Below are 16,538 nucleotides of genomic sequence, written 5' to 3'. Positions count from 1 at the left end.
ACAGACTCCAAAAGGCCTAAGAAAAAAGGCACCATGCATTATGAATCTTGGAGAGCTTTTTTGAACGTGGAAACACTGACATTTTTGAACTTTCCAGCGGACTACTTTTTCCAACATAAAAACCATCACATTTAACAGAGTAAGTCTGAAAAGTTTTACCAGAAGATCATGAGGTTGCATAAAAAAGTTTTAGTTCCACCCTAAAATAAATGGAATAATATCACTGCTTAATGTTTATTCACTGTATTTTTTCCACACACTAACATATTGGTTAATTGGCTTACAGAAATCCTTAAATTTGTGCTTTATGGGGGTTTTATTTCACCAATTAATAAATATTAACCCATTATGGAAGCAAATCTGGAAAGTGATGGGAATATAAAAAACTTATATGACAGGGTTTTTGAACATTCCTGTCCCCCACTTCCAGTTTAACAATAATTTAATTGGTGCTATAACTACTGTTTTAAGACACATTTACAGTCAAATGGGAGATCTGAGAGGTGGTGGTGTCAAACATTACTCCTTTTTAATAACTACTGTAGCTACATGCTTGATTCCCAGGACTGAAAAATTATCCTTTAGTCATTCAACCCTTTGCCTGGAAGTCAGAATAGTTAAGTGTTGTTATAGTCCCATGGGACTTACGGTCAGAGGATTCTATTTCCCTATGTTCTAGCCTCTGATCTTCAACCAGCATTACACACTATTTATCACTGTGTGCCAAGAGTCATATGAGCATTTGTGGAAACAGCATCTCGTGAATAAAAAGGGCCAACATTTACCATTAAAGATGTAATTTATTCATTGTCCGTACAGACTTGCTCAGCATTGCTAAAAACGTTATTGGGGTTAAGCCCGGGCTATACTTAAAGAAGGGTTGCCCAAACCAAGATACTCTTGCATAAGGATTTACATTAACTATAAAAATATATTACACAAAAAGATATACAATATATAGGCCTCTAATTTTAATTGAGCAAAATTCACTTCAGATGCCCAATTACCATGGTGATGAGTATAAAAACTACAGATGGGGCAACTTCCCATCTGCTCTCTATATAGCACACAATGCAATCCAGCACTTACTTACAAAGGAAGCCATTAATATATAGTGACTACACAATTCTGTTCTAAAATGGTTAAATTGGAATATTACATGCTCTCAAGAACAGAAACAATGTCCAAAAGGGATATGGTCAGTGATCAGCATTCCATAAAAGTGCCAAGTCAGAATAGGGTTCTGGTGTTTACAAATGTGAGTTTACATTCTCTCCTTTGAGCCACATTTTTTATTAAAGGTTTTAAAATGCTCACCTGGGCAGTAGGCACTTTGCACAATAGGGTCTCTTTTTAATATGAACACAACCAATTAAGGCCCCAATCCTGTATTGTGACTCATGAAAGCAGACTGCTGCATGCACGCAGTGCCCAGTTATTTCAACAGCAGTCTGCCCTCATGGATCATAACACAGGATCAAGGACTTCAATTTTACATCCACATGAAGTGCATCACTAAATCATAATAAAATAATCACTCTGATACATCCCAGGTCATCAGCCACCCCTTCCCCAAACACCAAAGGAAAACTGTAGTCTTAGCAAACCATTTAGGAGATCAAAAGATTGGAACTCTGGCAGATGAGATGATTCAGGGAGAGTCTGAATTCCAAAACTGAAGTGTCTTCATTGAAAATGCTCTGCTAGCAGCACCTCTCTTTAAAACCAAGGGGGGGATCCCAGCTCAAAAGACTTCATATATCAACTGCAGCAGCACAGCACAGAAAGAAGGGAGGTCACCCATGAAACCCTATCCCAACTCTTTTTTACTTTATTGGTTAAAAGCAATAACATCTTCAACTCCAGCTGAAGTTGGCAGCAAGTTGTTTTTTATATTATATATTTTCCCTTTTAAAGTCACTATTTAATAGGTGAATAGCCACATGGTGAACTATGTTCAGTTTCTAAACTGTCTCAAAATGTATAACCCTGCAGAGCAGATTATAGGATGACTGGTTCTCTCAGCACCTCCTTGCCCCCATCTTCTCTCATTTGATTGTGCTCACCATGACATCAGCTGAACAGCTTCTAGTCACATCTCTTCATATTTTTCCAGACTGGCATCATTGGAGGAAGGGAGTTATTAAAACCGGGATTAAGCAAAGCATTCAATTTAACACCAATATGTCAAATTAGAAATTTCTTGTGTAATTATTTAATTCCTAAATCCACCACCAGTCATATATAAAACCACTCCTCGCTTTATAGGGCAGGTTTCAATGCTTTGTTTTAAGATTTGTTTCCAGAGTATTACTCTTAGTAATGAGGGGGGTATTACAGAATTAATATCAAATTGGTTTGCAATGACATCATATGTGGTGAGTGTTAAATAGAAAAAACGGCAACCTTTTCCATAAATCTTCACTCTCCCTCCTCTCCTGCTATTGCACATGTTCTGTGTATGTATAGTTTTTGGGGTTTTTTGTTTTTGTTTTTTTGACATCTTTCTGGTATTGCAAATGCAGAATTTCAAATTGGGACATTTAAAGTTGAGATATATAGGTTTAAATAAGGACCAAGTACCCTCTAGCAACCCCATTGATGTCAAAAGAGTCGCTCAGGTGTAACTGAGGACAGAATTTGGTTCCAAGTAACTAAAAAGGGCATAGAATATCAAATCAGCCCTACTTCCATGGTAGGAATTTAACAAGAAACAGCGTGCAAGCTGGAAGCATCTACAAAAGGTCAAATTTTCACTGGAGTCAGTTTTAACTAACAACAAACAGTAGAATTTACCTCACTAGAACTCAGGCTATATTGTGGTTAGTAATGCAACTGTAAAAAGGCTGTGGAGGTCAATCATACATTTGCACCATTTAGTCTTTACAGTCTGATAGCTTGTTGGTTACTTCAGTACATTGGCTAGTATGTGAGCTTTCTTCAAACCTGGGATGCAAAGTTCACCTTGTTCAGTAAAGTTACTGCCAGTGGCTGACAGGTGATTCTTAATAATGATATCCTAAAGAGTTGAGACATAGTGTTTGTCTTATCCGTTATAAATAGGTGTCTCTCTTCTTATTCAGATACTTTATTAAGTTGAATACATTCCTCTACAAATGTTGCATTGCAGAATAGATTACAGATGTTAAACTCTGGTGCCTTAATGGTCATGAGTCATCCCAAAAGTCTAATGTACACCAAAAATCATGGCAAGTAATTAAAACCCATAGTTTCAGCTACTGATGTGATATTCTAAGGAGACATGAAGACAGAGGTGGTATATTGCTATTCACTGACTTGGCTACATCAAATTTAACTGTTTCTTTGCTTTGGCTGGTGAATGCAGATGATAAACTGACGCTGGCAAAGGAAAAAGGGATGATCACTTTTTTATACAAAAACAGGCTTGTTTTGTCTGCTAGGGAGAAATGAGTAATCGTGGACACATGCTGAACATGTGTCCCAGCAAAATTGAGATGGCTCGTGCTTCATTTTCAATTAGACAGCTTAGAAAGCTCACAAGCTTTTTTAGACATTAGAGTGCCCTCGTATCAGAAACTGAAATCTCAGCAGGTCTATTCGCATCCTTTCTACCAATTAGTGTTCAAAATAAATGCACCTCTGACTGCGTTCAAACTTTACATTCATTATTTTTGAACAGATATCTATTAAGAAGTGGCACTGAGCCTTTTACCTTCAGCTGTATTCCTTTAAGCTGCTAGAAAAAGATGTTTCAGCCAGCAAAAGAAATGTATTAATACGACACATTTATTTTGCTGTTTCATTGTTCTGTAGACTTTTTGGGAAACACACAACAAAATTGAGATCAACAGTTTAAGTAGGAGTCAAAAAAGAACTTACATTCATAGAGATAATGAGAGCACCAAAAATAGAAGGGACAAAAACCCTCATGCTTCAGGACATAAGCTAATCTAAACTAACATGGGTTAAGAAGAAACTTCTTATGGGTTGGTTATTCCAAACTCTCTATTATGGGATTCTTGCACCTTTTTCTGAGCAATCTGAGAAACAATACTCAACTAGGTGCCCACTGGTTTGTTCCAGTACAGCACTTCCTCTGTCCCTATTACAAAAAATGAAATGGGAGAAACCCAAGCATACCCAAGACCCATGCAGGTATGTTGTTGTTGCCCAACATTTCCACATTCAGTCACGTGATTTTTTAAAAAAAAGACAAGAGTACACTGCATGACATATTGCAAATCTGAGATACCCAGGTAACCAATCATATGACATACTGCTAGCTGACATCCTTGAAAACTTCTTCTAGTGAAAAATGTTAAGCCAAATTTTAATAAATACCACATAAAAATAAATTTGCAACAAAAATTAACTCTTAATCCACGTTAAAAAGTAGCCAACATTCGACTGTAACCCTGCAAAATCCATGTTAAAATCCAGTATGAGAATTATAAAATAGTACGATGATCACAGTCAGACATTTCAAACAGCATGAAATATGCTAATATAGTAATAAAAACACTCTTTTACCTTATATCTCATTTTAGGACATGAATGAATGTAGAAACCCATATAGTAATAGCACAGCTCAGAAGCTTTTTCATGGAGTTGCCTAGTAAAAGCAATTTCCCTGTGAAAGTGAAGAAAACGGAATAAATTTGAATGCAAGTCTTCATAGATATATGTACTCTTTTTATAAAAGAAAGACATTACAGTTCCCTAACTCTTGGCTTAAGTAAAGGACAAAACTCTAGTCAAGTAAAGAATGAAAATTGTAAACTCAAAAGCAGTTTTATTTCAAAACCACAAAAACTCAAAACACCATTTCAAGCAAAAGAGCCTCATTTTTGGCCTACCAATGGGCTGATCTGAAATTCAAATAGCAAGAGGTTAAAGGCACCCATTTAACAGGTTTCTTGTTAATATTCATGCTCATTGGAGTCCTATAGAAATCTGCCCTAGTCATTGTATAGAGACAGGCTAAAACAGTACAGGCAAACATCAGAGCATTTTTAAAATCAACAAGTTTCAAGGAGAAGCTTCTTGTTTATTCTATTGTGTATGTTCTAGCGATTTATATGCAAATATCTCCATCTTCATGCAGCGAAAGCTATTTTTCACATATATAGTGCCTGTTTATAGGACTTCCTCATGTAAATTAGGAGAGAAAAGCATCACAATACTTCACAATAAGTTTCTCTTTTTATTACACTGGCACTGGGCATTGCTGCTATACTAAAGATGTTGTCAGTGTTTCTATTATAATGCTCTTTTTTAAAACTTTTGTAACTTGGAAGTTTAAATATGCATCTGACTGAAACTTGGATGGAAGCTCACCACTCTGTGTCTAATGGATCTGTGTGTCCATGTGTATTTGAAGAGGAAAGGGGATAAGCAACATTTGGTTTTAATTTAGAATCACAGAATTTTCAGGGTTGGAAGGGACCTCAGAAGGTCATCCAGTCCAACCCCCGCTCAAAGCAGGACCAATCCCCAGACAGATTTTTTCCCCAGATCCCTAAATGGCCTCCCCTCAAGGATTGATCTCTCAACCCTAGGTTTACCAGGCCAATGCTCAAACCCCTAAGCTATCCCTCCCCCCAATTACTAATGGGAATATTGCGAGATATTGAGATCCTAATATGTTTAACTTTTTTAAAATTACATGATGCTTACATGTAATGGAAACTAAGTGCTTCAAGTGTTTTATTAAATGGACTCTATACCTATGCATATATTCAATTCAAATAGAAAACTGTTGGACATGGTTTCAAAGGGCTGGTCCTTTTACATGAGACAAGGAGCAGTGTACCTGTCATAGGCTCCGCTAAGGAGAATGAGCTAACCCAGTACCACCCATGACTAGTTAATTATCTAAGTGGCTGGGTGGCAGCTAATTAGCAACACTTGGGCCTTATAAAATGGCTGAGTAGAGTCTGGCACTTGGAACCACAGAGAGCAAGTAGGCTCTCATGTAAGGTCCTGAGCCAGCCCCTTGAAGGGAAAGCGTAATTCCAGAGGGAACGGCTTGGGGGCAAGCACTATAACTCAGAGCAGAAAAAGACAAGGGCAATCCGGACAGGGACTGGGAAAAGGGCCCAGAAAGGGACTGAAGAGAAGCCACAAGGGGCAGAAGAACCTTCTTGTTTGTTGGCACTCTTTAGTTTCTTGTTTTGTGACTTGGTTGGAGGATTAAGACACCTCTCTAGAACTGACTAGAACATAAAGAGCTAAGAAGACCCACCGTGAGGTGAGAAACTGAGGTAGGGAGTGACTACAGTGCAACACAAGGAAAGCAGGGGGTGATACAGGGCAGCCACTCTCCAAGACAGAAACCAATTTCTGTGCATGTTTAAAATCCAGCCAAATAAAGGTGCATTTAAGAGATTAGTATGAATACTATAGGCAAAATAAAACCTTTTAAAAGTTATTACAATGTGACTTAAGCAATGTTAATATTTCCATTCAGACTACTTTGGGCCCACTAAACAACTGCTAAGAACTGTGCAGTCCATATACAGTACATGTAAAAGGGATAATGGAGCCCTTTAACTACCTTTTACAAAACATCAATGTATGACCTTTTAAAAAATATACACACTTAGTAAAAGTACTTGTGAGCTATATACCCCTACTGTGTACACATTAAATAAACTAACGTAAAACTTTTAATTCGTATTTCAATGCTACATAAAATAGTTCAACTAGAACTTGAAATATATTTGTTCTGTCAAAAAATTTAGATTACTGTGAAGTGTTAATTTTCATGACATTAGGTAGTATTCAAAAGAGGGTGAATTTCATTCTGGGAATGGGAATAATGCAATTCTCAGTGTATTTTTGATCAGTTTATATCATGTAGTGAAAATCATTAATGCGGATATCTTACTACTAACTTCCGACTCCTCTCCTTGTTCTTTGCTTGTGTTTCTACATTCGTCAACTTCAAATCTCTTCCTTTCTACACACTCAACAACATAAATTCTCAACAGCATATAATGGAAGTGACAAAACTAATGTAGTTCCAATCTCCTCAGAGTAAAATTGGTAACAGGCTTTATAATATCATGTTCCTTTGCGATTTCCTAAATTCTCTCTAACCGTGTATATGTGTGTGTGTGTGTGTGCGCGCGCGCGCGGGCACGTGTAAGAAGAGTAACACTATGTTGGCCCCTTCTAATACTGTTGGGAATTCAGCTTTACTGCCTCAAATGCCGCACGATTTATAAGCTGGCCGCTTAGCTTGTTGAGCCATGAAAGTGTGTTGTGCTTACATAAAGTTTAGAATTTACTATGTAGGAAATTTAAATCATTCCAAACATTCACCTGCACAGTCTAGGTCAATCTATTGTTAAACAAAGCAATGTGATACATACAAAAATACATAAAAACAGTCTTTACCTACAGCACTCTTTCATGTGTTCAGCAACTTTGAAAAATTCAGGCACCATTTATTTAGGTGCCTAACTTTATGCAACATAATTTGGGCTGATGAAGAATTCAATGAGTCTAGTAATGGTCTCTGCTTAAATAATGTTGACGGTTTGGGAAAGTTCTTTACGTAAAACTTATAACTTATGGGTTGACGTTTATAAAATTACTGTATCACTGAATGCATCAGAGTATACTGTAGCAGCCATTTGCTAACTGGGTGTGTGTCATGTACCTCCCAGACTAGGTCAGGGGAGGTGTGACAGGAACAATTATAAGTTGTTAACCTAAATGCAATGGTCTTCCATTCAGATGGAGGCACCCTAAAAGAATGAGATGGGGTGGTTTTGATCAGTTTTGAGATCGGTTTTGGTCCTAGTTGAGCTTGAATTGACAGCTGCACATTTACAAGCAGATAACATAAAAATCTGAGATTTTAGTTTAAGTAGATGGAGACAGTTGCCAGCAAAAATATGATAGTTAAAGCCATATTTTGTTTTGAATTAGATCACTTATAGAGATAAGGTGTTGAGAATGGAGCCCCATCTGACCTCCACTGAAAGTTGGAGTGGGGATTTGTAACATGGTACCTTATCCCATGGGCAGGAGAGCCAGGGGCTAAGCCAACCCTAATTACAGGATGAGCCCCACCTAAGAGGAATCGGATGATTCCTATATGAAAGAAGCCAGGCTTCAGTAGTGATAAAGAGGGGGAAGGAGGTTCCTATAAAAGCAGGAAGCTCAGAGCAGGACATGGAAGTGAAAGGGGCGAAGACGAGGAAAATGCCACTGTACCTGTAAAGAGTACAAAGAGCAAGAAGGCTCTTGCAGGGCCCTGAGTCAGTTGGGGAAAAGCTCTCCAGGCAGGGAGGTAAGCCTGGGAGAAATTCTGATCAAACAAAGAAGACGCTGAATGTTTTAGGTTAAGATGTTTTGGGGGATTTTTAATTTGGATAACTGTGACCCCAGAAGGGGTGGATCAAAGACTGTGACCTAGCCAGAGGGCTGAGTCATTGGATGAGTTACCAGCAAGCAGAGAAACTGCCACACCGGAGTGATCGTTGACGTGGGGGGGAAAAGGGGGCTAGCTCAACAAGGAGCTATGATGCCACATTTGGCCAGGAGGGGGCACTCAGTGGTAAGCAGACTCAGTTAATAGATGATTACATTTCAAGCTGGCAGTGTTCAATTAAATATTTGAACATAATCTACTGGTAAAAGGTTTTCACCCTATTCCTACTAGATGTACACACTTGCTTAACTTTAAGTAGTCCTTAAATTCTTAAGGGAACTGAATGACTCATGCTTAAAGTAAAGCACATATTTAAGGCTACAAGATGGGGGCCTTGGTGTTCAGTACCACAATTAACTACATTAAATAAATTGAAGTAATCAATAAAAGTGACACTGGTCTCATTTAAATCAGCATTTTGTCTGGTCTCCTCTCCTTAATGGTATATCTCAATGAAGTATGTTGTAAGAAAAGTTAATAACTAATATGCTTTAAAATATTGAATTGCTATTTTAATTCAATTAATACTTAAAGAGAATTATACTAACCAGCTAACCAGAAAGCACTGATCTTTAAAGAAAATTTAGCATTCATTTGGTAGCCCAGACATTTTCTTCAATTTCACAGACTTCAGATTATTGAGGTATCATATTTGTGGTCAGGGCTTTTCTTTAACCAATTTTAGGTAATTATTTATTAATCATAAAAGCCAATGTTCTGGATAGATGCTCTTCCTTTCTTAAATTTTGATAGAGAAAATAAAAAAACTAAACAAAATTCATGGTATGTTAATGTATGTATCTAACATTCTATAATTTTCATTTCACAACAGTAATCGCTTTCTTGCTGAAATTTTTTTTTTTAATTAAATGTCCACAATAAAGTGGATATATTTTTCCTTGAGTACAGATTCTGTCATCCTTATTCATGTGCAGCAGGTCCTTAACTCATTAATTAGCCCCATTGAAGATAGTAAACACCAGAGCTGAGTGAATAACTGACTTTTCAGTTCTCTGGCCCTTCCAGAAGATAACGGAACAATATAATTTTGATTCAGATTAAACAAAACCAAAAACTGAAAACATTTCAGCAAATTGAAAAAATCCATTCCAGGTCAGACAAAACATGTTTCACTCTCTCCAAAACATTTTGTTTCAAGCATTTTTAAAGGGATAGATTAACAAAATAGGAGGAGGAGGAGATGATGGTAGTCATTATGAATTGCCACTAGGAACAACGATGAATAGCCATTGGGCCAGAGGGACACAATAACTTTAGCGCCTGGTAGTTAGGGCACTCACATAGGATGTGGGAGACCCAAGTCCCAGCTCCATTGACTATTTAAAGCTATTTATAAACTGCTTCAACAGGACAGATTGAGACACCCACACCAGAGTATCCCATGGCCCAGTGGCTAGGCCACTCTCTTGCAGTGTGGGAGAAAAGTTCTGATACCTTCTCCACATCAGGCAGAGTGAGGAACTGAACTGGGGTTTCCCACACCCCACTTGCGTGGCCTAACCACTAGGCTAAAAGTTATAAGGAGAGCACCATCACCCCAATTCCTCCTCCTCACTCATCTCTTCTTGTTTTGTGGACAGTATCTCAGTCCTGACAAAAATTTGTTTGTCCTAAACTATTTGTTGAATTTGTATCAAATTTTTGAGTTTTGTTCAGCTGAAAAATGCATTTTTTGGCAAACAGTTTATTTGATGAAAAAAAAATTCAGAGATCTAGTAAACACTGAAATCAATGGGACTTCCTGAGGAGTGAAAGACTACTTTCACATGAGTAAGAGCAGGTCTGCACTTAAAGAACATAAGTGAAGATGCTCTTACACCAATGAGAGAGCTTCCCCCATTAGCATAGTTAATCTACCACCGTGAGAGGCTGTAGTTATGTCAACAGGAGAAGCTCTCCCACCGACATAGTGCAGTCTACACAGGGGGTTAGGTTGGCATAACTATGTTGCTCAGGGGTGTGAATTTTGCGCACCCTTGAGCAATGTAGTTATACCAATAAAAGTCTGTAGTGTAGACCTGGCCAAAGAATGGCAGAATCTAGTCTATTTTGATATAAAGCTTGATTAATAAAAAAATAAAACCCTTCATTTAAAAACTCCATTTCCTAATCCAAATAAAAATATGAAGCAAATTAAAAAAAAAACAAAAAACACTTTAATTTCAATATTGTCTTCCCTCTTCTAAATTTAATTCTATATTTTCCATCTACATGGAAATTTTATAGCTGCTTGAATACTAGAAGACAATATTGAGAATTTTCAGAACTTAAGCTAAATCTCGAGTAACTATATACAGGGATTTTCCCCCTAAAAGCTTCTCCCTCATCGAAATTAAACAAGAAACTCTTGCTTAATATCTCCACTATAAGATTTGGTTTGAAATACAATACACAAGCTCAAATTTAAGAGCAAATATCAATTATTACTAACTGAAGATCAAAAATGTTCTCCTCTTACCTTAATGCAGAGTAGACTCCCAAAGATAGGAAAGTATAGTCAGGATCATAGTACAGATACACAGAGGACACACAGTATGGAAGAATATCAATTACACCCACAGCAATTATCTTCCCATCTAGCCAATACTGCTGGTGAAAAGAACCATAACCACAATCGGGACCACTGGGAGGATTCTCTGCCTAAGGGAAACAAAAAAAGGGGATAATTAGTGATTAAACAAGTTTTCTGTATAAACAGCACTGAAAAAAAGATAGCAGAGAGCAACACACAATGAGATCTTATTCCACACTACAAGGGATGGACACAGAATTTGAAGACCCTGCACTTCTATACTACATATGTTCTCTATCACTATTAAACAATAATGCAGTGTGAAGTCTCCATGAATACCTAAAATCTTGAAGTATCAAAATCAAATAAGATGGACAATCAATTCCTGTTTTGAAAAACATGCATTTCACAGAGTTAGCTTTATAGCTTGCAGGATGGTGTCAATGCATGGTTCTCTCTATAGTCATGATCATTAGTCTAAACTTTGTGTATCAAACATCTCCTGAGAATTCAAAATTATCTGGGTTTTTTTCCAGATGGTTATATGTGCAATTTAAAGCAGGGTTGCAAACGATGCTTCTCCCTGATATGCCCATGAGTCTTTTCCTACTTCTACCTATATAAAGGACATGCCACCAAAAGTGTGTATCATTTAATATAGGTATTAAATATTTAAATGGTATTTATAAATGCTTTATATTTCTTCCACTCATTAATATCCTCTTGTTGATCTGTTAAGAATTTATTTTCTAAAAATTGTATGCAAGATCAGGGTGCTGAAGAACCAAATTTAAGCTTTGTAGTCTTGCATAGTGTATAACAGAAGACTGCAGATAATTCTTGTTGGACTAAGCACTTAGAACTGTAAGCAATGTTTTTAGTTTATTAGCAATGGGGAGCAAGAAATAAAGCAGGAACAGTCTGTTTTGACTCTTTTCCCTTCAAAGAAAGAAAGTGTGCAATCTTATCTTAACACCATGCATTGTTAAATAAAACAAATAGCTATGAAGGATCTGAATACATGTAATGATTCTTGTGTACTGGTGACCCCTTTCACACTGCAAGCCTCTAAGTGCGACCCCCCCACCTTATAAATTAAAAAAAAGTTTTTATATATTTAACACCATTAAAAAAGCTAGATGCAAAGCAGGGCTTGGGTGGAGGCTGACAGCTCGCGACCTCCCATGTAATAACCTCAGGACCCCCTGAGGGGTTCCGACCCCCAGTTTGAGAACCCCTGAGTTAGAGGCAGTGTAGCCATAGTCTCAGATTCCCACATGTTGTCAAACACATATACATTTCCCCTAGAGGAAGGCTGGATGCAGGTCCAACACTGACTCATGCATCTATTTACCAAAGAGTGTTGCTAACTAGGTTGTTAAATACCTACATGAATTTGTATACAAATACATGAATACAAATTGCACAATATGGTTTACTATTACTACGAGAACCTTAATTATTACTTCGTACTCTCTGCCTTTTGGGTTTAAATATGTAACCTTGGTGTTACACTATGTATGTTACTAACAAGTTGTGTATACCGTACAGTCAATAAGACTACTACACGGTTCCGTGCTCTCCCGGCGGGGGCAGGGGGCAAAAGCAAGCTTGGTCCTGCCGGGTGCTGCTGTAGGGCAGGCTCCGCCGGCAGCCAAGCTTCTCTCTCCCCCGCCTCTTCCCCCAACGTGCTGCGTGGAGCCCCGCCTCCTCTCCCTCCCTGCCGCCGATGGCCCTTGTGAGGGAGAGGAGAAGAGCAGCCCCAGCACCCTCGCTGCTCAGACCGGTAAGGAGGCGGAGAAGAGGCAGGGGGAAGCAGGGTACGAGTGGGGCGTATCCCTCCAGCCCCCTGCCGTGAGCCAGGCAGGGGGCTGGGAGCCCTCTGCCCTGACCCCTGCACCCCCCTTGCACCCCAGCATCCCCCTCCACAACCCCATCCCTGATTCCTGCACCCTCCACACATACCCAGCCCCCCCACACACACACACCACCCGCCCCGACTCCTGCACTCCCCACATACCCAGCCCCCCCACATCCCATGCCCTGACTCTTGCACCCCCCACATACCCAGCCCCCCCACATCCTGACTCTTGCACCCCCACATCTCCACCCCCCACCCTAAGCACCAGGTTGGCAGTGGTCTGAGCGGGGCCGGCAGCTGAGACCCCAGTTGGCAAGGAACCAGCAGCCAGAACCCCAGACCGGCAGCGGGCTGAGTGGGGCCGGCAGCCGGGACCCTGGCTGGCAGGAGCCAGCGGACAGAACCCCAGACTGGCAGTGGGCTGAGCCGCTCGGCCCGCCGCTGGTCTGGGGTCCCGGCCCCTGGCACCACTCAGCCCGCTGCCAGCCTAAGTGAACGGAACCCCAGACTGGCAGCAGACTGAGCAGGCCGGCATCTTAAGATCAGCATTTTAATTTAATTTTAAATGAAGCTTCTTAAACATTTTGAAAACCTTGTTTACTTTACATACAACAGTAGTTTAGTTATATTATAGACAGACATAGAGAGAGACCTTCTAAAAAACGTTAAAATATATTACCGGCACGCAAAACCTTAAATTAAAGTGAATAAATGAAGACTTGGTACACCACTTCTGAAAGGTTGCCGACCCCTGGAATAGACAATGGGCAGTCGAACGTATTCTGATCGGTACCACATGTCAAAAATTAGTAACATGAGAAAAAATAATTTCAACTGACTTGTTTGAACAATTCAGTCACTTTTACCAAACAAGTAACTCCAATGATAAAGACCAGGCAAGTCGTGTTTACAATATGACCATTTATAAAAAGGCACAAGAGAAAGTATTTGGCTATAGTCATTACAAACTAAATGCATTGAACCAGAGCTAAGATTGGAGTACACAAGCAAGATTAAAATCTTATTTAGGAAAGCTGCATGCCCTACATCTATATTTTCAAAATATTCCTCCATTTTCCCACAAAAAAAAATCATATGAAATAACCTTGTCAATATTAAACCTCTAAATGGGACAATTTCAAGATTTTAAGGCCTAAAACTCAGATGTTTCTCCTTGCACGGATTTCACTAATTGCTTTTGCAACCAATAACTGCAGTGTGGTGTTACTAACACTAAATATGGAACTGACAGCTTGTGCATCAATAGAAAATGTGGACCTTAAACTATAGTGCATATACAGACTTGTTTGTATGCAGATCTTATATGAGTTATGTTTTTTCTTATATAAACTATTTGTTCATGCAGCAGCTACTCAGACAAAAAACCTTGATTTTTGTATATCAAGAATCATTTAAAGTAAATAAATTCAGAATTTTAAAACCTTAGCCATGTCAGAGTTATTTCTATATTAGATCTAATGATTAATTCTTCATTAGGGATTATTTTCACATATATGTTCCAAGAGAAAGCAACACTACTTTAAGCACAAGCTCCTCATGTGGACCAGAGCTCTTAGCACTTTCTGCAAGCAGTCAGGGGTCAGTTTAGCCATTATTTCAAGTTAAAACAAAAGTGAAACTACTCTAATTTGTGCCTGCTGTTATGTTCCACTACTCCAGCATTGTTGGAGCATCATGCTCTTGCCCTTTGCGTGCACTCAGAATGCACATCACCCTAGCAACAGATGTTGCTCAGACACTCAGCAAGAAGACATGGACTGAAATATTGCTCTTAATATATTGAGTGTAAGTTTTTCTATTTTTGTCTCATTCCACCAAGAGAGGTGCAATAGAGGTGCACTTCTATTTGAAGAGTCACATCCCAGTACCTTAAATTTAGCAGAAAATGCTGTATTATGCTTTTGCATTACACAGCTTCAGAAACAAGTACTTGTGTTTCTTGTAAATTAAACTGCTTCTAATTTCTTCACAAGTTAAAAAGTCAATCTCTGTGAAGCAGTAAAGTTGGAAGGGTAAGCTTTTATCCACATGCAAAAAAAGTCTAAACTTAAATATCTGAAGTTAAAAACTGTCCAACCCTATTTGTTGAACTTTAAAAAAAAAGATTGACAAGCAATATAGAGCATATAGAATGACGTTTCAGCTACCGTGCAGTTTTTTTGTGAAGTAAAAGAATGCCTGTGTGTGCACAGATGGTAGCGAGTAGAGGAAGAAAAGGCCCTATAACTTCATCTCAACCACAACGAATCAATGAACCTCCGCAAAAGAAGCACAGGTGTCAGGTACAGTATTTACTATTTCTACCTTAAGTATTCCCACTATTAATTCCCACCAATTCAATTATTGTAAAATATTATGAACAAATTATATTTTACAATGAATGTATTATAGGCATGGCAATAATTCCAGGCAAAGTGTTATTTGTTATATTAAACAAAACCTCACTGAATAAAGTTTTACTTTACACATTTTCTCCTTTCATGCAAAGTAATCTTTTGTATCATACTATTCCCCACACTCCCCAATATCTTAGTGAATACTCAACTCCATTGAACTTGAGGTCTTACTTGTATTAAGTTCCATCTAGTGGCTTTTGAGGTATAACAGATCTAGAATACAAAGTCAATGTGAAATATTGATCTGTTCCTCAGGAAATGGGTGCATAGCACCTTGCACTATTAAAGTGTCCTTCTGGGACAATGTTTGACACTCGCTATGTTAAATACACCATAATTGACATCAGGTGATTAAGACATACCGTACAAGGCTCACCTCATCTACCAGAAACACTGCACCCCTAACTCTTATTCCACAAAAACCCTGAGTTATTCTGATTACTACGACAAGTGCCATGGCTTCTAAGATTAATGAGTCAAGAAATCCAAGGGCAAAAGCACACTGTGGAAACAGCCTAACATTAGAAATAGTATTCCCTTAGTAACGCAGTTGAAAATATTTATGCCTTCAGGGTTTTAAAACGAGGGTGTCTAAAGACAGCATGGTCCAAGTGAAAAAAATGGGAATTTTAAAAGCTAACTTTTTTTCTCATTTAATAAACTACATTAAAAAGAAAAACACTAGGCGGGGCGGAGCTAAACCTCAAGCTGAGAGAGAGAGAGAGAGAGAGAGAGAATCACAACACAACCGGGTATGCTGTGATTAAGGGCTATAGAATATTATTAAAGTTATCAGGCTCTCACAAGTCTGAGGCAAATGACCTTGGATGCTACCTTTTCTTCAAACAAGACCTAACATTTGGGTTATTTTTATTATGGTATTTTAAAGCCGATGGGTTTGATTCAACCCTAGGTTAGCATAACATGGTACAAATTGTTGGGTGGCCTGGCTCCAGGCCATCTGGTACAGCAGGAGCTGCTGGTATCTTGTACCATCCCAAGCCTTCGGACACCCACCCCCTCTCACAGGGTGCTGTGCCTTGAGTTAACAGACACTGACTCACAGAAAGCAGCATAGTTTATAACTGAACAACTCATGTCCCACCGCTGACCATTCATTAACCTGTGCTAATATATCCTTATTTTATTATCTAGTGCAATACATTTGACAGTTTTGTTTGCTGTTTTTTAGCACAGGAAATAATGAGAAAGAAAAAAAGATAACAAAATTCAGTATTTATTTAGTTTGAATAGAATTGTTGAATATATTTTTGAAAATGTATCACATTTTAATTTAAAAAA

At 38.5% G+C, this 16,538-nt stretch overlaps 1 protein-coding gene across 17 annotated transcripts in view; it reads right to left on the bottom strand.

Annotated features, from left to right (window-relative positions):
• The window catches only part of ATE1 (arginyltransferase 1), a 154,728-nt gene that overhangs the window by 69,742 nt on the left and 68,448 nt on the right, over positions 1-16,538 (bottom strand). For 16 of the 17 annotated variants that reach the window (XR_010589310.1, XR_010589311.1, XM_065552334.1 and 13 more), the window contains 2 exons: positions 10,905-11,086; positions 4,513-4,612 (listed from right to left, as the gene is read on the bottom strand). The exons of the other annotated variant lie outside the window; for it this stretch is intronic. Coding sequence is in view for 14 of the 16 variants with exons in the window: in XM_065552334.1 (XP_065408406.1) it covers positions 4,513-4,612; positions 10,905-11,086 (282 nt within the window). In the remaining 2 variants the exon portion in view is untranslated. The remainder of the gene's footprint in view (positions 1-4,512; positions 4,613-10,904; positions 11,087-16,538) is intronic. 17 annotated transcript variants of the gene reach the window in all.

This window comes from Chrysemys picta, chromosome 7, assembly GCF_011386835.1.
Source record: "Chrysemys picta bellii isolate R12L10 chromosome 7, ASM1138683v2, whole genome shotgun sequence".
Classification (NCBI taxonomy): domain Eukaryota; kingdom Metazoa; phylum Chordata; order Testudines; family Emydidae; genus Chrysemys; species Chrysemys picta.
This window is presented reverse-complemented; position numbering and strand designations above follow the sequence as displayed.